The 23,925-nt window shown below is 37.6% G+C and overlaps 1 protein-coding gene across 2 annotated transcripts in view; it reads left to right on the top strand.

Annotated features, from left to right (window-relative positions):
- LOC135074513 (voltage-dependent calcium channel gamma-3 subunit) overlaps positions 1–23,895 on the top strand; it is a 123,567-nt gene extending 99,672 nt beyond the window's left edge. For both annotated transcript variants that reach the window (XM_063968821.1, XM_063968823.1), the window contains 5 exons: positions 18,324–18,447; positions 19,869–20,107; positions 21,294–21,386; positions 22,237–22,377; positions 22,862–23,895. In XM_063968821.1, the coding sequence (XP_063824891.1) occupies positions 18,324–18,447; positions 19,869–20,107; positions 21,294–21,386; positions 22,237–22,377; positions 22,862–23,655 (1,391 nt within the window). In that variant the 3' untranslated portion in view covers positions 23,656–23,895. The remainder of the gene's footprint in view (positions 1–18,323; positions 18,448–19,868; positions 20,108–21,293; positions 21,387–22,236; positions 22,378–22,861) is intronic.
- The last annotated feature ends 30 nt before the right edge of the window (positions 23,896–23,925 follow it).

Raw genomic sequence — 23,925 nt, 5'->3', positions numbered from 1 at the left:
GTTTCAGAAATAATTTCATTGAATTTTCCCTGAGTTGGGTTCGTAACCGTTCTCCCGAATAATAGCTCGGTTGGAGTCTTTTTTGTTGTTGAATGAATAGTCGTATTTATACCCAATTGAATATCGGGCAAATGCTCATCCCATATACCATTTGGTTTATCATGATTCATAGCACCAAGAGCAGCCAAAATAGTACGGTTGTACCGCTCTACCTGACCATTTGCTCTTGGCGTTGCAACGGCATTAAGCACGTGCTTTATCCCCGTAGATTTAACAAAACTCTTGAAAGCACCACTAGTAAAGCTGGTCCCCTGGTCAGTGATAAGACGATTTGGCGTGCCAAAATAACTAAAATGCTCACGAAATACCTTAATACTTGTAGCAGATTTTGTGTTTCGAACAGCTGATAAATTTATAAATTTTGTGAATGCATCAACAATTACTAATATATAAGAGTTTCCCCTTTTGGTTTTAATAAATGGCCCCAAGTGGTCCGCATGAATTGTGTCAAAAGGAATATCTATTTTTGGGATAGGATGCAGTTCACCAGCTTTCTTTCCACTTGGTAATTTGTGATGGGCGCATTCCACACATGCAGCCACATACTTCTTAATGAATCGTCTCATTTTGGGAAACCAGTAATTTGCCTTTATACGCCCTAACGTCTTATCATAGCCAAAGTGACCTATATCATCGTGGTTAACTTTTAACAGTTGCCACCTTGCTCCCCGAGGAACTAACCAGCGTATACTCGAATCATCAAGAATGCGATAAACACGACCATTAACCAATTTGTAATTTTTGAAAATTTCAGTAGTTTCCCTAGTCTTTGGGTCGTTAAGTATATCAGCAATGCGCTTTATGTCATCATCGGATTGCTGATAAGTGGTTAACCAATCATCAGTATCAATCACGAGTATATCTAACAAATGCATAGAATCCTGTTCATCTACCGGACACCTACTCAACGCATCTACATGTGCCATCCTTTCACCTGATCTATACTCTATATCGCAATCATATTCAAGAAACTGTAACCACCAACGAGCTATCCTTGGTATGAGGTCGCGTTTAGTGAGCGTTGTACGAAGTGCGTTGCAGTCTGTAATGATCTTAAACCTAATACCTAATAGGTAGACTCTAAACTTGCTTAGGGATGATATGACGGCCAGGGTTTCTAGCTCGTACGAATGTAATTTTTGCTCATCAGGGGTAGTTTGTCTACTATAATATGCAACTGGGCGTATCATACCTGTAGAGTCTTTCTGCATTAGAATTCCTGCAACGCCGATCTTGCTCGCATCCGTGTGAAGTTGAGTTTCAGATTCTGGATTATAGATCGCTAGCACTGGTCTATCTACAAGTACCTGTTTTAATTTATTGAAGGCGTCCAACTCGTCACTGCCCCAGCGCCACGAAGCATCTTTCTTTAGAAGGGACGTCAATGGTTGTGCGATAGCCGCGAATCCTCTGACAAACCTTCTAAAGAAGCTGGCGAGCCCTAAAAATCGTCTTACCTCATGAACGTTTGTTGGTGGAGCGAAGTCAGATATCGCTTTAGTTTTTGTTGTACCAGGTCTTACTCCATTTGCACTTACTTCATAACCCAAATAATCGATCTCGTCAAAGAAGAAGTTGCATTTCGCCAGTTTGAGCGTTAATCCATTTTTCATAAGTAGTTTTAAAACTTCCTCTAGACGAAACAAACCTTCCTCGAACGAGCTAGCCGGGATAAGGATATCATCCATATATACAATTGTGTACGCACGAACAGGTGAGTTTTGGACTATTTTATTCATTGTACGTTGAAATACAGAAGGTGCGTTAACAAGCCCAAAAGGCATCCTTTTGTATTCATACTGACCGTCCGGGGTCACGAACGCAGTTTTTTCACGAGACTGTTCCGCAATAGGTATCTGATAGTACCCTGACGCTAAATCGAGTGTAATGTATAGCTTACTACCAGAGAGTCTATCGAGTTGATCCTCAATTCTTGGCAGGGGGTAATGTTCACGTTTTGTTTTTCGATTTAGTGCACGGTAGTCTACGCATAGCCTCTTTTCTCCCGATTTCTTGTTAACTAATACTATTGGGCTAGCATAAGGAGAACTAGACTCTCTAATGATGTCACAGTCTAACATATCTTGAACCATATCCTTAACCTGCTGGCGTTCGTTATACGGTAGTCGATACGGACGATATACTACTGGTTCCGTGTCCGTTAACTCTATAGTCATTTCAGTGGCTGTAGTAAATCCCAAATCCTTTAACCCAGACGAAAAACAGTTCTTGTAGTCGTTGAGCAACTTTTTTAGCTTAGCTTCTTGACCTTGAGTCAATGTATCGCCACTTTTAATACTAGTATCAAAATCATCCTGGCAAGAATCTAAGTAATTAATATTAATGGCGTTTATAGAATAACTTCTTGTAACTAATTCGCCAGACTTGAACCTAAAGTCACTATTACCCAAGTTTTGAATCAGGACGCTTCCTACGCCATCTTTTAACCGGTATTCACCAGGTAATAGGTAATGTTCTCTATTTGGAACGTACCTTAGACTACCATGAACGTAAATAGTACCGGTATATCCATTTGGACTTTTTACTGGTACTGATTTAATTTCGTGAGACCCCAACAAAACATCACTAGAGCTAACAAGTGTGCATTTTACGGTTCTATAAAGGTCAGATTTTTGGAATATCACATCTGTGCCCGTTTTTATGATTTTAATGGTAGGGCGTTCTGTAAACGTGTGACCTAATAAGAGGGGACATGGTATGATATGGTCATCGACTACAAGAATGTTTACATTATGTTCGGTAATCCCCTGTATCTCAACAGTTGCATATAACGAACCAATAGGGAGGCATGCAGCATCAGCAATACCTTTTAGCAATGGGCCACTTACTTCCTGCCATTTCAATTGTAGCCGTTTGGCTTCGCTAACTCGTATCAAAGTACCTTCGCTACCTAAATCAACTAAACAATGCAACAACTGATTATTGATTTTGGCAGGCATCTTATATTTAAGGCTAGTATTGACCCCGTAATCAACATTTAACACGCTTTTACTCTTATCGTCTGTGGCAATACTATTTTTCGATTTCGGGCAGTCCGCGACTAAGTGACCTAATAGTTTGCAATTTGTGCATTGTAGCCTGGGCTTTGGGCAGCGGAAAAATGGATGACCCTTCTCATTGCAGTTATAGCATAGTAAATTATTATTATTGGACTTTAGATAGATATTAGCAGTTCTATCATTAGAATGAGTTGGGTTATTATTCCGTTTTTCCCTGTCCCTATTCCTCGCGACGTCGTTATTGGTTCTATCATGTCCTACCTTAATGGATTTCAAAAACTTGAGAACTTGTTCAGGTTCATTAAACTCAGCACTTTGCCCGCCTACCCGTACATTCCGATCATCAATACCAGCTAACAAGCAGTCGACTGCGCGTCTACCTGTGATTTCGCAACGATTCAAGAGGTTCATTTTTGAATAATAATATAGATCCAAAGATTCTCCGTAACGAACACGTTTGGCTAGCATTTCCGTTAATAATTCTGCGTAATTTTCCCTCGTTGGGAAAGATTCACGCAGCTTTATTTTCCATTCGGACCACGAATGAAGTACAGAAGGTAACCCCTGATACCACGTTTTTGCTATACCCTGAAGCTTAGACATCGCGTAATGAACTATCTGCCTATCACTCCATCCGTATATTTGAGCGCATTCATCTACCTTATGAATCCATGCATCTACAGTCTGTTCCTTATTTAAAGGGTCAAATTCGGGTACAACATTTAAGACCGGGAACTTGTCACTGTCGCTACTAGTTTTTAAATTACTCATTACATCAAGAAATTTCTGAAAAAACATATTCTGGACATCATTGCTATTATTCGTATTAGCTACATTAGACACAGGCGATTGCGGTACGTTTAGTCTAGACCTCGACCTTGATCTTGATTTAGGTGATAACCTTCTATCCTTGGAATTATTAAATCTGATATGCTCACGTGAATCTGGCCGCCTTGAAGTAGATCTTGAGCGCCGTGAGCACCTCGAGCGCGACCTCCTCCGTCTTGAACGCCGGATGAACGGGGACCGGGTTGGAGAGCGACCTCTGGACTGGCTGCGGCTCCGGTCTTCATCAGAAACCGCTGCATGGTGGCAGGGTTCCCTCGCCTTCCGAGACTTGGACCGACGACGTCGGTGGGCTTTATCCTTGCCCATGGTTCACCTCGGAACAGAAATATTATATTAATACCGTATTCATCCTTACCACGTACGTAGCTATGCTTCGTATTGAAAACTCAAAGTCGATTGGACCACTCAATATTATGGGCAGAAAACGTTATGTTATGTTTATGTGTAACGACTTAAAACGCTAGGGTACATTAAAAATAATCGAAATTATCATATTCTAGTAAACACTAAAACAAATTGTTTTAATATTAACTCTGCGTACCTACATAATATTTCACTCCGAATACTTGTAGTTACTATCACTGGACATGCAGCATGTAATTATGCGAAAGCATAATTAAATCAGATAGCTTAATTAAATGCCTAGACTCATTAGGAATGTAAAATATTGGAAGCCTTGAAACCATCGTAACCCAGTGATATTTCGGTTATTATACTCATTGGGTAGGTACATATACATTATTTGTGTATAATTGTATAAAAATTATAGAAAGGAAAGAAGAAAACAAAATTTTCTTCGTGTTAATTTTCAATACCAATTGTGGTGGTATACACGAATATAAGAAAAAAAATCTACCAGTACATCAAGTAACTTGCATTATCACGGTCTTACAAAAGTTCATCAAAACTTCTTTTTGTAAAATATGAAATAATCAGGATAGAAAAGACAAAAAAATGTTGGTACTTACACTTCGTTTTGCAGGCGTTTTTTTTCAGATCCCACTTCTGAGATATGATATAGCTATCATAAACTCAGAAGGACAGCGGGTTGTTGAAATACGAACACGAAAATACTTCACTCTTGTTTTATTGTAACTTCTTCTTATGAGTTAGGCACAGTAATTATTGCAATAATAAGTAGGTAACAAGATATCCGACACAGTGGCTAGGATAATGTTAACGGTTTCGATTCTGCAGCAAGACTGCGCTCCTCGACACCGTTACCCATAACGAAACTTCCCCTACCGCAATGCGGCGGACGTCGCATTGGCCAAGATGTTCCCGCCTTGGCCAATGGGAAGTCAGCAACACTACTTAATATTAACTAAATACTATACTATAATAATATTAATTATAATAATTATGGATCGACTGATATAAATTTAATTAATGATTTATGGTACTATTTATACACATTAAATATTTGTATTTGATAGCGGAAGTAGTAAAATTATGACACAACGTTACTTTGAATGAACTAAATACAATATTAATTATAAATGATCATGAATAAACTAAAATACATTTAATTAGTGATTTATAGACATACTTATGTACATTACACATTAGTATTTGATGCCGGAAGTAGTTAAATTACGACACTATGTACCTATGTGTATTTACGGATGTTCTTCAGTGGTGCCTAAAAATACATATATTCAACCAATTATGATGAACAAGGTGTCAATCGATTCGTATTATAGTCAAGTCACATTAAATTTTGAGCCGAACACTTTTCTGAACCCAACGCGATGACCGATTTGAACGATTTTTTCTGTAGACATTTTTAAAGCTTTTTAGCTTGTTTATTCTTCGTTTAAACGCATTTGGTTTGCAAGAATTCAGTGAAACACACTCAAAGTAGGTACCGTAGCTTCGGTAATTATACAAATGATACCGTTTATCCTTGTCCTGGCTATTAAAAAGTGTGTGCCTTTCGTCCGGGTTGGGGTATTGCTCGCAATCTGTACGTAATGCGGAGTACGGAAACTCTTTGTCTTTTAATAATAGGATGGAACAGGTTCGGGCCCAACCCACTTACAATTGTTTTTGGTCGCTTATTAAAGCGTATTAAAAAATTTGGTGACAAAAACTTCAAAATTGAACCGATATGTACCTATGACTTTAACTTTTCCCAGATGAGTCGTATTGGTAATTTGTTTAGTTTTTTAACCATTAATTTGGTTTTTGTACTGGTTTGAAACAATTTGTGTTTCAGTGCACTATTTTATCGTGTAACTGCTCTGTGTATAAAAAAACACGTTACACGTGTGTCACGAAATGTACACTGTGCTTATACTTTACTGTTTAGCAATTCATGAATAAAATACAATTTCCAATTTCAGCCGACAGAAAACCAACCGGAAAAGAAGAAGATGATGATTTTTCCAATGAATAATGAATTTTGTATCATTACTATACAGTTCAAAATGAATTGAGAGATCTTGCGACTGTACCTACTTGCTACGGATATAAAATAAGGTATAAATTGCGAAAGTTCAAACGACTTGAGAGAAATAAAATTTTATCCCTCTCGTAACCTTGATCACTCCGAATAAAATCGTAATCATAAAACAAATATTGCAGTAAGCCGATCATAAATTTAATGAACCATATACGGCTTAATATTGCCGTACAAATTTAATTAAGTTAGTTCGCTGCCTGCAACTAAGATATAGTACAAATAAAACAGTAGATCTAAACTTAGAGGCTCTAGCATTCCCGCTTATCGCTGATTGCTTCAAGATTAATGTATTTTATCAATCGGCTTAATGGCAGCAGCAGATGTTTTGCCTTTTACGGCCAAAACTGAATAAATAAAAGCAGCCAGCATTAATTAATCATGAGTATCTATTTATAAAAATATTAATAGAATAGGTTGGTTACAATCTTTGCTGTTGTTTACGTATCTTTCCCTTTCTTTTTTCACACATAAAAATCACATCTTTTATTTTTCTAAATTTTACTTTATAAAGCTCTACTGGCTGTTATGTTTGTACTATGAAAAGGAACAGTTTATAAGCAAGCTAATGATGCCCTTGTTTGGTTCTCCTCTAGCAGTTTGGCTACAACCAGATGTTCAGAAATCTCGCGCGATGTTTTCCCTTCGTTAGAAGTAAATTGGATGAGCTCTGCAAACGCTCAGACTAGCATTTTACAGTGTATTTTATTTGGCTGGCTTTTACCGTTAGCTATGGATATTTTAAATTAAATTAAAAATGCATTTTGGTCATTTGGCACTAATTGGAAACCATTAGGCGAGCGAGATTACATCTACACTAAGCTTGTCTTTTGTAGGAATAGTTTATTTTAGAAAAATGTCTTTTTGTTACTACATAATGAATTCTTATTGTAAATTTTGATTTGTCTACTAAACATTTCAAATTATTGTGTGACGACCACGAGCCAGAGGACGTAGTTTATGCAAGCCTCCGACTAGGTAGACCAACAATCTGGCGAAAGTCCCGGGAAGTACCTGAAAGCCTGTAGAGCTGGGGAAATCCTTGAGGGAGGCTTTTATCCAGCAGTGGACGTCATTTGGCTGAAGCGAACTAAGTAGTGTGAAGTCGATCAAATTATCATCCTAGTAACTCTTTAATAAATGTTTAAATGATTAGTCCTAGCGCTCTAGAAGTCTAGAGAGCTAGGGATATCTCAAAATCCATAATTTATTACAAATCTTTCTTTTAGACATCAGAGGGCCTAGTGTGAGTGTACATCAAACGCGCTCACTAGTGCGCGTACTAGCGCGTAAAAAATTACATTAAATGTATGACGGATTATACAGCGCCCCTAGCGGAAACGTTCAAAAACTAAAATTTTCATACATTTTTCTAACGCGCTTAATAGTGAGGACGTTTGATGTAAACTCACAACTCACACTCAGTCCATTTACATTGATTTCTTTGAAGTGTTTGATTTTACATAATTTACGCATGCTTGATTTTTTCCATTCTTAGAATTTTTAATCACAATATTTTATTCAAGACCCTCATCCCTCTCACCCCTCCCAGGATATCGGTGTCAAGTGTGGGTTAAATTTGATCAGCATCTCCCTGAATATATTCAAATTTCACATTCAAATAAACCGTCAAGTGTTAGCTGGAGCAAAGAGAAACGGATTTTCCTTAAGGTTATGGGGTTTTGGGATTCAAAAAGAAATAATACGTCACGTAAATGAAAATAGTTCATCGATCAGCATCACTAAGTCACCAGAATGTTAATTTGCAGGATGGGTACAAAAAATAATTTACTTTTGTTGTTCTCATTCTGGCAATTCTCTCTCAAGATAAAAGTTACTCATTTCCAACTTATTTAAACTTGTATTATATTTAAATTATCTTAGTTACAACTGAGTACATGATCTTTGAAAAGCTCTATGTCAGTGAGGCCAAAAGTAAAAATGACATACTTTTTAAATTTATTTCTTTACTTGTTAAACAAATACCAACAACTAATTTATTTTATTGTTGCCACAGTTACCTATATTGTAGACTAGCGGCCGCCCGCGACTTCGTACGCGTGGATCCCGTTTTACCCTCTTAGGGGTGGAGTTTCGTAAAATCCGTTCCTACTTTCTAAAAGGAACCCCCATGCAACATTTGAGACTTCTAGCACTTGTTTCTGAGATTTCGTGATGAGTCAGTGAGTCAGTCAGTTAATCAGTCAGTGACCTTTCGCTTTTATAATAGATTGACGTTAACCTAAATTGAAGGTTGACTACGCACGTACGTACAATAACATACACATAACCTACATACATCAGTGCATGCTATGATGACCAATTGCCGACACCACAAATAGCTTGATGCATTATCCAACGTCTCCACGGACAGCCGAACATGTCAGTAATTAACTGATGGAATATTAGTCAGCCATTATTAATGATATGACAATTGTTATACCAGAATTTAAGTTGGACTGATGTGCACGGAATAATTGATGAGACGAGAGATGCGTTTGTCAATTTTGTCGGTAGTTATTCAATAAAATATCAATCTGACACTACTAATTTAATAACAAAAAGTTCGTGATATTCGTTGTTATGAAATTTTTATCAATGCGGGAAACCATGGACAGGGTAAATTAGAATGAAATGGGAATGACCTCGTAGGTATGTCATGCCATGTGAAATTTTCCAGTAGTGGACTGCTAAAAGTTTAATAATAATGATCGATCAATCTATAGCAATGATTTTAATGCAGACACTGGCATATCAAAACAAAATATAGATCAATGTTAAGAAGAGATAAAACGGTTATGTAGTTGAACATTATCACAGAAGGGACAAAACGAATCTTCTTATACATATCATACCTACGATCTGCTATTGAGTTTACGTAATTAACGGACATGAGGCACAAGACTAAAGAGAGCTGACAAAAAACCTAGTCCAAACCCAAGTTTTCCTTTTGGTTTCGCCGCCCAAATCTCAGCTGTTTCACTTTGCGCCCCGTAATTAAACTTCTGAAACTCGAGAAGCTAATTATTTTTTGCTCGGCCCAAAAAGGAATGATTTTCGCAACTCCGCTGTAATCTCAGAAGACTGTGTCTGCAGTAGTTGTGAAATAATTATAAATAGCCTTTTATCTCCAATTACATTGCCAACGTTCGCAATTTGCGGTAATTTAAAGCTCTTTTGCTCGTTAACTGAGGTGGTGGCCTAGCGCTATGCCGCATGAATAAGGTTTTGAAAAAATCTTGTTAAACATAAAGTCTTTTCACAACGCATTTTGTCCCTAATAGGCCATTTGCGCGACTCGTGAACAATTTAATTATTTCGTCAAAAAGATTTGCGGGTAATGTGTTGAAATGGGTTTCGTGGACTTTTTGGGACATTGTTCTAATTTTGGTAACAAGATAAAGCGAAAAACAATCCCTTTCACGTAACAGACAGCGCAAATGTTAAATTACTGGATTAAATATCGTCCTTCGTTCAAAAATGATTGTAGGAACGATGAAATACTTGTCCTTTCATTAGATCCTTTCTAGATTAAAACCGAAAAGATAATATAAATTCGTTCGGACTTCAATCGCAATAAAACAGATCATCGTCCTAGCTGATCCTCAAAATCGTTTACAGTTTTATTTCCTCATCATCAAAGAAGAAAGAAGGAAAATTAAAGCCGCCATACAAATAGCTTTAACCGGAACGTCATATTACAGGATCATTTAATTGGACAAGTCAGAGAGCATAACAATAAACCGTGTAATAGAAAAAAATCCGGGCCTTATAACAAAAGCGGACAGGGTGGCCTAAATAATTGAATTTTATTATGGACGTCCTTAGCGTTATTACGTTGCGGGTTTAGGGTTGTGAAATACCGAGTTTACTTCAGCTGACTGTGTTGAGAAAATTCGTTGGTAAGCGTAGGGCACGGCCGCGGAATATCAATGTCCACCTGAGACACACACGATAGGGTATAAATGCGACCATGAGCAGAAGCGAGCGCGGGAGTAGCCTGGCCAGTAATAAGATTACAAGAGTCATGTTATTAGGATTTATGCATTTATTTTAACTACTACAACTTTTCCCCTGGTATTGATCAAAGGCCATGTAAAGGCTTTTAGTTTATTCATATGAAAAACAATGCTATGTTAATGTAGATCAAATTATTTGGACTCTACAAGAGGTTCCAAAAAGGAACGCCAGACTGACACTGGTCTGAGCTACAGACCTTTCAGATAAACTATGCTTCTATTACACTGAATCACCAGAACTTGTAACTTTACAGATCGTAAAGGGGTTTTTATTTGTATTAACCAAAAATTTAATGGTAAAGTTGAAGTTTAAAATAATAAATTCAATTTACTTTCAGACTGTTGAAATCAAATGATTGAAAATTTTATCCTCTTTCAACAAATATACTTCCAAACATTAGATAATATTATGTAACCAACCGATCGCTTCACAAACGATGACGAGGAGAAGTGAGCAGTCACTCGTTCACTCATTCATTCATACCCTTGTCCAACTGAGGTTTGCCCTCAAATAGTTTTACTACGTGCGGACGTGCGAAGTTTTTAGATAAATGTGGTATGACTCTAGCAGTTTTTCTAAATGGTTTTGCATGTAATATAATAGGAAAGCTCTTAATATCCATAATAGTTCCGTATCAATGAAATTTAAAGCGATCGAAGTTCTAAGTTTTTGGACTAGTGTCATAAAAGGGACTGAAGTACTTTAATTAGGTTATTTGTTTTAAGATAAAGGACACCAGAGGACACTATTGTATATTTTTCATCGAGCTTTAATAGACTATTTGAACAAATTACAGAACAATATTGTCGGAGGATGACTTATTTAACCTTTCAAGCCCTGTGAATAGAGACACAATACTCGTTGATAATAATCAATTCGTACGCGGTCATATGCCAACGCTTGGGGATTGATAGGCTAATTATTAAAAAAGCAAATGAGTAGTTACATTTTACTTCCTACAATATTAATATCATATTTTATCACATTCATATTACTTCATATATTATTATCAAAATAGCTCCCCCATTACTTGGCCATCAGTTTTGTATTTGACAAGTGAAGATACGTTAAGGATAGGCACATCATACAGTCACGATCAACATGAGCTTGTAATCTCGACCTTATTGTGTTGACATAGCGTGCACTATGACTCCGGGCGGGCTGTAACCATATATCATTGGTATCCAGGGCGATATTAAAATTCGTGCTTCGTTTCCGTTACGTTGGACCGCATCCAGAGTCAACAAGGCTCAGACATGACTCCCAATTCCCATATTAATACAAGCAAGCGGTGTGGATGGAATTCAGGAGAGACGCATAGTTAGGGTATTGAAAAACTGTGATGTGTTCTACGCCTCTTAGCACTGAAAATCGTTTTGTATTAGGGCTTGTTCCCAGGGAGATATTCCGTTTTTTGCAGAATCCCGTTTAGTACCCATCTTACCTTTTAATATTAACTTTCACATGAACATCCCGTTTACAGTGTCTCGCAAAAACCGTCTTTGCCGATTCTTTTGGGACGTTTATTTAATAGAATTTAACGTACTGTGTTTCACATAGAAATCCAACCCTTAAAATTTACAAATAAGTCGAGGTACACTAATTCGTTGGTGTTTCCTATGTTGTACGTTACATTACGTGTACGTTGGTATGATAACAATATGTAAGTTTTTAGCACCCATAATCTAACAAAGAATAGAAAGATAAATTCCATAAAGTGTATTTTTCTTGATACAGCATTAAACGCTCTCTCCACTATTTGAAAATACCCTCATAGTATTCTGTTCAGCAGAGCCACGACAAAAGGCCCGGTTTCGGCCCATGCCTCGAATTCCGATACATTCGCTATTCGCGCACACGATCAGGCAAACAGATATCTTATCTCCATGTTTCTCTTGGCACATTTTTGTGGGTGCCACCGCATTTTCCGCACGGACGGTCTATGTTCCTTTTTTGAAATTGTTTTTTTATTTTAACTTTTTAGGACTTTTTTTGTTTATTTTAAACTGCCAGCTAATTCAACTAAGAGTTGGCGCACACCGTTGATTTTTGGTCGGCCGATAGTTTAGTCGGGCTGTTGATCAGTATGGGCATGTATGGGAGTGCGCACACTACGCCGATTCGATTTGGCCGATTCTTCATACAATTTGAAATCGGGCACAACTATCGGCCAACTAAAAATCAACGATGTGCGCCTACTCTTAGAGTTACTATTTTATCCGTTCGTCTTGCTCAGATTTATTATTTTAGTAATTTGTGACGCCAGTATTTTATAATTTAAAGTAACTTTATAGTATCTATATGGTTTACCAATACTTCTAAAGTTAGTTTTTATAAATGAATGTATCATTGGGAAGTTAACTGTAACTGAAAATCATGGTTAAAATAAAATAAAAAGGATAAATTACATAAATGTTAAAGCAAAAACGAGAATAAGAACTTTAAAAAGGCCTCATAAAAATTCATTCAGGTTAACCCCGATTTTTGTACTAAATAATCAGACTTCAAATAACTTCTGTTAAAAATTTCCAACTCATTATCCGAGCCGTTCCGCAGGCTTTGAACAAAGACGCAATTACGAGGGCGGCACTGAAAATTTCGGGAATCAAGGAAGTGAAACAACATTACTATTTAAAAATGTATTTATTGCTTTTTAAAGTATTCTCCGCGAAATTTGACACATTTTTTTATACACGAAACCAATCATTAAAGCAACCATTCCATTCGGAAGTTTGGGTCTCCAAAATGGCCGTTTTGTAGGCGTCCACCGCTTCTTCAGGTGATGAAAATCTCTGACCACGCAATTTATTCTTTATTTTAGGGAAAGTATAGAAATCATTAGGGCTTAGGTAGGGGCTGTACGGCGGATGGTCTAATAATTCTATGTTTTCTTGCTCTAAAAACTCTTCTGTTCTGTGTGCGGTGTGAGAACTCGCATTGTTGTGATGGAGGATGATGCGGCGGTTGCAGTTCTCTTTACGGAGTTCAGAAACGACTTGTGGCAAACAAATACTAGCATACCATTCTGCATTAACCGTTCTTTGTCCCCCAAGAGGAATAGTAGCAACATGACCGGTTTTGGAGACAAATGTGGCCACCATTTTTTTTGCAACACTCCGTGAACGAACAATTTTTGTTGGCTTTAACTCATTTTCGAACACCCAAACTCATGACTGGTTTTTTGTTTCGGGTTCGTTCGCATATATCCAGGATTCGTCACCTGATGCGATGTTGTATACAGCATTTGAGGATCCTGCATGCAATCTTCCGAGAGTTCTGACGCACTAAGTAACGCGAGCCGCTTTTTGCTCTTCTCAGAGCGAATGCGGTATCCATCGGGAAAACAACTTTTTTACACCTAATTGTTCGTGAAAGATTATTTGTATTTGACTCATGCCAATGTCTAAAGTTGCCTGAATTTCGCGGTATGTCACATGTCGATCTTCTTCAATCAGCTTACGCACAGCATCAACGTTTTCTTGGGTGACTGCAGTTTTTGGACGACCTTGACGGGGGCCATCACTGAGCTTGACACGTCCACGTTGAAATTCAGCAAACCAGCGATAAATTATGGTTTTGGATGGGGCTTCATTACCAAATGCAGAAATCATCCGGTCAACACACTGTTTTTGTGTTAAACCACTCCGAAAGTCATAATAAATCATCGCTCTTGAATTTTCTCGAGTCAATTCCATTTTCTCAACGACTAAACAAGTTTCACAAGACCTTGTGATAAGACCGAGAATCTTTTTTAAAATAAATAAATAGTATTCGATTTTTAAAACAAAGGAGTTTGCAATTAAAAATATTTTAATATGATAGGAACAGTAGAAATAATCCATTCCCGATACTTTTAGTGCAGCCCTCGTATTTGTCTTCAATTGCGATGCGCCGCGGGCCTTTCAATTTGCAACGAAATAACATTAAAATGCCGAATTGCACCGCGGAATAGCAACAAAACAAAATGGCTACCAAACAACAGCTGGCCAATAATTGCTGAAGCGCCGGCTTTTGTTTTTTCTGTTGATGTTCGACTGTTAATTGGGCGTGGTGGTGGATACAGATGTTGTTTGCACATCGTTTCGGAAGCATCAAAGATTCATTAGTTTCAATTTGCTCATAGTAAATGATATTCATTTGTTTGTTTAAAACGGAACGCGGACATAAACTCGTATTGTAAAGTCATTAATTATTATTCATTCAATCGATTGTACTCGTTACTGTATCTTAAACATAACAGCAAAAATATGTAAGTAATAACTAACAAAGTCTACTGATTTTGATAGAGCTGAAAAAAAAACTACTCTAAAACTTGGTTTAAGAGTTACAACCATAAGGTTTTTTTTTTTCATTATCTTATCTATCTATTCCACATCAGAATAATATTCCTAAGAAGGGAAGGTAATTCTACCATTTTTACCTTACCTGTAGTTGTTTTGGTAGTTTTGCTACGAAGCCAATGAAATATTTATTTAGCGGATTATACGAGTATGTTCTTCATTTAGTACTTACTATTACCACTTGCCAAACAAGGGTTAAGTAGGTACTCTCAAAGCCAGAAGCCTTAAATTAGGTTTGAAAGTTTTCCATGACAGGACTTTTCCATCAAAAAGTTTCCTTCTAGTTTTAGCTTTTCAAAGTTTTTTTTGCATCTCATGGCGATTCCAATCGATGACTGAGGCTTTTTTTATCCACGAGTTCCGATTTTGCTTATTTAAATGTATTTTGTTACTCTTTCACTGAAATCTTGACTTATTTTGATGAAATCTTATTAGGCTACACCCATTTATAAAAATCCGCGCCCCAGGCAAAATCTAGTAAGTATTACAGTAATAATTTTCGTATCTCTTTTTTATTTCTTTCTTTTTAATATCTCTACATTTCTTATCATCATCGATTGATAACTTAATATACAAGGAAATAACACAATTGAAAGTCAATATTATGTAATTAACTTATTCGCAAGACGTAAAGGAATAAATATAGAGGTGTTAGCGTAGTAACGACGTTCGTTCATTGCTATGTGGGTAAATAAATGGCACACGCCGCCCCGGGGATCTGCCGCCTGGCGAAACTCTGAATTTATAACCTCACCGTGATTTGATCTAAGTTACTACTGTTACTGAGAATACTCTGTGTAGTATAAAATAAATTAGTTTTTCTGATTATTACAGTATTCCTTGCACTATACTCGTACGTACCTAAGATGAGTTTTATTTAAAAACGGGCTTTTCTAAACGGAACGAAACGGGTCTAATGCACGTCACTTAAAAATTAGGGATTGATGGTGAAAACGGGCATAAGTCAATAACCTTGTAACTCTGTAGTTCTTCTTGGACGAGTATAGACTGACTTTAACTAGAATGTTGAATACGAATACCAGAACATGATTGTAAACATCATTAAATCACAGTCGATTGATGTCAGATACTGAGCGATAATTTTCGGTTCAATATCATTATCGAAACCGTATTTACTCGATACTACAATCGTATAACAAACGGCACTACGAGTGCATTGTGTGCTTATCTCCGAGGTATTTTGTTCGCAAATTATGCATGCAGTAGATTGCATACTATCACGTGTACTCCTACAATGGAGTGGGGAGAATACTCCTGATCCAGTTATGCGAAGCAATTAAATTAGTGATTAAACAGCGCAAGGACTATTAGAAATAGTTGAACTTTTTAACTATGCACCTCAAGCATAATTTCTCAACGAAAAATTATAGTTACATGGTTCATTGCTTATAATATGCTGATCTGACTTGATGAAAATTCACTAATACTTAAACTTAACCAGTCTTTTGTCTCTTTGTCTTCAACTTATCACGAATAGTGATAATATCTTACTTTGAAATACTCGTAAGTACTTGGAACTACACTTCTTAAACTCTAACTTCATTAAAAAAATATTAGTGTGTTTTTCAATACATTTACTTTTAGGCAAGTACTTAACTGTGTACTTACTAAAAGGGTTAACTTTAATATGTTAAGGCTGAGTTGCACCATCTTATTTTAATTTTAATAAACGTCAAACATCTGTCAAACTTCATACAAAAAGCACCGGATAATGTTGTAGTTACGGTTAAAGTAAGATCGTGCAACCCAGCCTAAGTCATTTGATTATGTAAAGAACGGAAAATTCCAGAACACTAATTGCTTTCCTTAATTAGTTCGAGATATTTTATAATCATTTCTCCCACTATATTTTATGGGCTAGAACATAGGCCTTATTTGACCTACATACCTTCCACCGAAAAATGTGAGGGCCGTAGGGCGTCCTTGATGAGGGCACTTACTCCTTAATCACATTACGGTAGAACCCAATTAAATTGATCTATTGAGTTTTAGTGCGATACCTAAAGTTCGATTTAGATTATTACAGCCCAAATTAAACCGGTTTAATGAACGGTCCGCATCAAATTTGTTAATCAGGATTTGTTACTAGAAACCGTTATTTGTTTAGGATAGAGGGACTGTTTGGGGGATTAAATATAAATAAAGAGTTTCACTTCTAATAATTGGATGAGTTTTAAAAGATGCGAAAATATTGTTGAGGGTCAATAAAGGGTGCTGTTTATTGGCTTTTTATTATTTACAAAACAAAATTGTGTGCTTTCCTTCCTTTCATTGTGTGGGTTTAAATAACCCTGGTCTTTTTGCAAATTTTATGTGTTTTAATTATTGTAATTTGACTTTGGATCTTGTTCGCTGTTTTTAATAGTGTACTAAGTAGATATTTTACTTTTGATAAGAAATGTTGAAGATATTTCACAAGTGTAACAAACTAGTACTTAAACACAAAGTCAAAAATATAGTCTATTTCTCAATTAATTAATTTTCAAGTAGAAAAGCATGAGTTCTTGTTATATGGCATGGAAGAACGCACATTACACCAATTTGGTATCGGCTGATTCCTCATACAAAATGCTAGCTATGGTCCGAACAGTCTGTAGAATGCGGGTAGTCTAATTGCAAAATCCCAATACTGAAACTGAAACACTGAAAACCAGGGTCGTGGCCTTCTTTACCGTGGGCCACGGCAAATAGCTGAGTAGACCCCATTGCGATGAGCATCGCTGCGACGACAGGGTGGCACATTTTCTCTCCTTGTAATGGTGCTATTTCTGTCTGTTTTTCCATTTTACCTTTTTGTCCTTAAGTGAAAATGAAATGAAAATGAAAATACTTTTATTAAATAAACACTTTACAATTACAAGATATGTGCCGCTCTCGTATAAGGTTAACCTGTGTAACGAGAGTCAGGCTCCTCCTAAAAAAAAAAATATAAGACTAAAATTTAGTGTTTAGATTAAATTTTATCTTTTAATTTAAAAAATAATTTAAATAGAAAAACAAAACAAAAATGTGTGTGTGATAGTGTGAGTGTGATTTTGTGTGTAAGTGAATAAGTGTGCTAAGAGAAACTAGTAATTGTCTGGATTAACTTTTCTAAAGTGTCGTACGTATATTGTTCCATCCATTTTATAATAAGTTTTTTAAACGTTACCGAAACAAGTTGTGTGATGTCTTTACTTGTTGCAAGTATTTTGTTGTACAGTCTAGGGGCCATGTGTGAAAAATGCCGTTTCATGAGTCCTGAGTGTGTTATGGGAATAGTGAACCTAGGGACTCTCTTTTTGTCTAATGTTGTATGTGGGACTATTTTGTTGTGGAATCTACATAAGGTTAATAGTATGTATAATTTACGGACTGGGAGAACCCTAGCTTGCTGATACAGATGATCTGTTGGGAACCGATAAGTAGTATAAGAAGTATAAGAATGTATAAGAAAATAAACATTTATTACGATACACATCACAAGTATGTGATGTGTATCGTAATAAATGTTTATTTCTTTCAATAATGAAATGTAAACATAAAGTTTATTTGAGTTTATTTGTATTGCAGTGAAGCGGAGGGAAGGTATGTGGGGCGGGGGTGCGCAGTGCGTCCACGCATCGTTGCCACGTGGAGCGCGCGCGCAGCCCGCGCCGACGCTCAGTGGCGCCATCGCCAGCCGCCGCCCGCCCAGGTAAACTAATTTTAAACAACCTTTGTTCTAGAAGAATATTAGTAATGTGCAATACAAAGTTCCAAATGTTTGTAATAGTCTACTGGCGAAGTGGTTCCAACATTCCTCGGATCTTGAGTCAGTCAGTCCGCCACCGCCCCAATAACCAGAATAAGATAAGAATTTTATTGTCTAAATTCAAAATGGCAACCAGTTAACTTGCCCTTCGATTGATTAGAGCCATAAGTAAACCAAGGCCTCGTTACATAGTATAAAAATTACTTCTTTTTGGTAATTCATGTGCCATTTTCCGTGTGGCATTGTATCATTTTAAGAGAGAGAGACTAATTGAGTAAAAATACTATGGAGGGTAATTTTATTTTAACAGTCTGAAGGCCGAAATCACGATGTTTTTGAGAAACATAAAAAATATCTACAAAACTTGCTCATTTTAAACAATAACCTAAAAAACAAAAGAGACATTCAAAAACTTCATGATGGTGGATCTTTTAAAATTTTCGAAACATTTCCCAGTGGTGCAAATCAGAGCTGGAAAATATTCAAAAGACTAACGCTTAACGAAAAGAAGTATCTACCTGCGACGAAAAAGTTACACTTTTGAATAAAAATGCGAATTCAGTCAAATAAAGTTGAAACTTGGCGGGTTTCGCCGAGTTGTGAGAACAATTTACGTGATTCCAATTCCTAGTTTGCAGATTTCTATTACTTTATTACCAACTAGTTGCCTTGTTCCATAAGCAATTATTCTAGATATTCTTTTCCCCATTTGTCAGATGTTCAGCTATCTCTAGAATGTTCGGATAAGCGGAATAGTCTCAATATTCAGATACCGCATTTATATTACCAGCGCAGCGCCCCGATATATTATGTTCACGTAGAGCTGTGATTTACGGTCGTAAAAATTGAGCTGCTAAACAATTTTTATGCAAATTTTGTACCCGCGCTCGATAAGCAGTTTTTGACCGCCAGCCAGATAGTTAGGTTCGGTTTTATTTGCATTTTTTGATAGACCCTGTAACGAATTCTCGGTGGAATACCGCTCAGCTCTTCTCATTTTCCATGTTGAATATTCCAGCGTTACCGCGACATGTTAGTTTTCATAATCTTACCACAGATTTTAGAACTTGTATTTTAAAAATTGTCTATCGACTAATCGTAGCACAGTAGCACTGGTAGGGAAATAAGATTATGAGACATGTATAGATTATTTTGAACGTGTATTTTAAAAATTGTGTGCAGACTAATCATAGCGTTGTTAGGGCAATAAGATTACGAGACATGCATAATAAAGGCTAGTGTACTTTTTCTTTTTGGTGTATTAAATATTTAATAGGACCAACATAACAGAGTGAAGTTGTTAAACAGTTGCTGACCCTTTTTACTATTTCACTTTATTCACCATAACCTTATCTCGATTTCAGGCCAACGCCCCCATCACCGACTGTGGTCGCGCAGATCGACTCCTCAGTAGCGTGTCTCTGGCTGCTCACCCCCTTGTCGGCTGGCACAGCCGTGGTGGCAGTGCTGGTGGCTGTCTCCACCAACAACTGGCTCCACACGGAAGAGAACATGCTGAATCCCAGCTACAATGGCACGGGCCGGCACGGACTGGTTGCCAAGCACACAGTGTCGGGGCTGTGGAGGATATGCCATACTGATCGTAAGTTTCAAGACTTATCGGTTGCTTTAACAATAGTTAAAAAAAAAGAGAATTTGTAGTTGGACTCCTGTTAGATTAAACCAAGTTATCCCGGATTCGACTCTCAGGACACTAATAAAGTGATGTAACTTGAAATAGTTCATTTTAATTTGGATTTTTCGTACCCGGTGGGATTATTGGATTCGCTTTTGCATTTGAATTACTAAGGTTTTGTTTAGCTCATAAATTCCGATTGCTAAATTGCAATAGCCTTTGTGAGAGAGTAAAAATAAAAAGCGAATAATGGTGGATAAAAAGTAACTTTTGGTACCTACTTCACATTATAATGCATGCCAGAAAGTACAGTCAAATTGCAAATAGCCTTATTACCAAAGCAAATCCCAACTTCCAGTTCCAAAACTGAGCGCCGTAAACGTACTTTTAAAAACTGTTACAAAAATCCCCGATCGCGGCATAAAGCGGGCCGGCACAATAGAAACTTCCGCGCGACGGCCGCTACAATGCGTCGCCGCATCCGCCCCGCGGGAAATGCATTGTGCTCCGACTCCGCGGCCCACTTCCATCCCATTTGCGGACTCCGATGCGTCCGCTGCTGTCCATCCGCTTGTGACTACTCCATTTCCTTCATTAAAGCCGGTTTTATGCCTTTGCTTACTCTTTGTCGGCACGATTGACCACTAGAGGATTTGAAGTCAGACTTGGCAATTTGGCAATACTTCGCGGCCAGTTCCATTCCATTTGCGGACTTTGTTTCATCCGCCGCTATCTCTCCGCTATTGACTACTCCAGTTCCTTCATTAAAAGCCGGTTTTATGTCTTGTTCAGCTGCCTTTGCTTATTCTTTGTCGGCACGCTTGACCACTGCAGGATTTGATTTCTTGTCAGAGTCATTAGCAATTTGCCAATACTTCGCGGCCTGTTCCATTCCATTTGCGGACTCCGAGCAAGTCTGGACAGGACTTGCTCGGAGTGCAAGTGCCAAAATTTACCATCAGACGTGAAGTCAATGTAGAATGATAGTGGTAAAGAAAGGACCAAGAGCTTTTCTACGCCTAACTCCCAAAATATATTCCCAATCATGGTGTATGCCTATTTAGTGGTTATAAAATACTCTTTATAAAAAGTCACAAATTATTAAATTTTTAAGAAATATGATTATAACATTTTACTTTTCTTCTCTTTCCAGCTGGCAGTACGGTGTATCGGTGTTTAGATATTCCATATTTTCCATTATCACAATACTCACCAGATCCAAGTGATTCCACGAACGCTATACCTTGTAAGTATTTTTTTTCTTCATTTTCTTAGAAAATTACCTGGAAACTCTTCTTGAACTACGCTCGGCATCAAATAAATCGCACCTCCCGCGACAAGCACTTATCAAACGTATGCATCCCCACTTCCCACCAACGTTGGTACCATTTGAAAGCCTAGTTGTAAACTTCATTTCATTATAGGAAAGGTTTTTACCCCAAAAATGTGTCTTTACAAGGATCCAGAGTCACTTCTTCAAAAAATAGGTAGTTACGCTATAGCCATTTTTTATGACTATAAAACTGTTAAGTTAGGATTAATCGCTATTCATCTGTTAAAGAGGACACGTGAGATCTTTATTTAGTTTTATAACCATAAAAATTGGTCTAATTGATCCCAGAGGTGAGCCCAAAGTGAGATCTATTTTCTAGTCACATTTATGGTATATGTTCATTTATTTAGAAATTAAATGTATTTTTCTTTAAGGATATTTATTGGGCTTTCAAATAACACCAATATTGTTGGGGTACCATAATTGTGTCAGAAGAAAATCTTTAAAGTTCGCGTCGCGGAATTTGCGGTTTATTTGATGTTGAGTGTAGGTATTTTGCGTTTATAATAATGGTATTTCTGTTAAAAGCTGTTGAACTGTAAAATCACTATACTCTTCAAAAACATGAACCTTGAAAAATTTATCAGAAGTCTAGTGTTTTATATTCACACAACAGTTCCCAAAAGGTTCAGAAATCTTTGTATTTAATAAATCAGCAGATCCACATACTTAAAATCTAGCTAACCATAAGTATAAGCCTTGAAGTATAACAATGATACATTTTGCTGCTCTTGATAAAAACTGCATCTTCTATGAATTCCAGATGTGGTGACGAGGTCAGCCGCGCCTCTTCTTCTGGCAGTGTTCACTCAGGCAGTGGGCGCGCTGTGTTGCGTGCTGGGCCACTGCGTCAAGGGCCGGAGACTGTGCACCTTCATCGCTGGAGTACTCTTTATTATATCTGGTGGGTCTACTAATAATATTATGTATTATAATTGCACAAATTAATCTTCAACCACACCAATGTGTGCAGATCGTCATCGCTGGCGCGATCACGGTGCAATCATAGGCCAATGACAGGTCGCGCGGACTGTCATGGGTTGCGCTACCTGTCATTGGCCTATGATCGCGCCGGCGATGGCGATCTGCACGCCTTGGTATGGTTGAAGCTTTACGTACTCGTATATGTAGCCCCGTTAGTTTCTCGTGCTAAACTAAATGCTTGTATTAAGAATGGGTTCAAAGTTTAACAAGAACAAACGATACAGCCATTAAGGATACAAAAAAAGTCGCATGAAAGTATGTGTAAGGTCGTATATATATTTGTTACTCACTTGCACAAAAACTACTTGAACGAATTATTATGATGAAAATTTACAGTATAATATATTCCGATGAAACTAAAGATACTTACCTAAAATTAACATATTCTTTTTCCTTACTTCCAGGTCTCATAATGCTGACTGGAATTGTCATGTACATATCTGTATTTAAGTCTCAACTGGGCCACAAACTACGCTACATGACCGTCTACGATATGCCTCGGATGTCTTACAGTTACGGATATTCCTTTGGACTATACATTGGCGGCTTCATAGCGGCTGAGTTGGCAGGCACATCTGCTATCTTCCTCTTTCTTCAGTGGTACCAAAAAGACTGGATAACTGAGCTTTCTGAAAAAGCCAAAGCCGACTGTCGAGCTTGGGACCGTGAATACGCTTTCACCGAGTACAGAGAACAAGACTCCACCTTATTAGAAAGACGAATGATGAAGAGGGACACGTATCCACCCACCGGCTCATCGGCTGCTACGCCCCGCGAGAGAAGGCGGTTTGTCTTCGATGGCGACGATATGCCACACTGCTCAATACACAAAAACAGGAGAATTAATTTAAGTTCAGCATCTTTGAAAGACTTGTCGTCTTCGACGCTATACGGTTTTCCTGCGGCGCCGAGGCCAACCGCCTGCGACAACTATTTTGAGGAGTTCAAAGAAGTACCTCAAAGCGCGAATACGCTAAGCGGATTACGAAGCGCTTCAATTTTCCAGTCACAGGCATCAGTGGCCAGCGGACGATTCCTGGATACGTCAGCTGTGGAACCACCACCGTCTAGAGAAGAAGAGTTGGTGACATTTGGAGCAGGTGTTAGGGCACCTCCAAAGAATGATGAGCAGCAGAATCCTCCACGTCACGACCGTGCCGTGGGCACCGATCCCTACCGCCGTACTACGCCCGTCTGATCCACGACCAAGGGTCTACCCAAACGTTTATAAAGCATATCGACAAGTGATAAAAGTGATCATGCTGTTTCACGTACTATTCACACCTAGACATGTAACGACGAATAAATAATTATTGTACGTAGGTAGGTAACGGTTAAGAAGTGTCTTTCGAATTTACGTACAGGACATTACGTGAATTTGTGTTATGAATTTTTTAATTGTTACATTCCCTTAAATAAACACTGCCATTTGTCTAAATTGTTTATTTTTATTTATTAACACAATACC

This window comes from Ostrinia nubilalis, chromosome 9 (assembly GCF_963855985.1).
Source record: "Ostrinia nubilalis chromosome 9, ilOstNubi1.1, whole genome shotgun sequence".
NCBI lineage: Eukaryota > Metazoa > Arthropoda > Insecta > Lepidoptera > Crambidae > Ostrinia > Ostrinia nubilalis.
This window is presented reverse-complemented; position numbering and strand designations above follow the sequence as displayed.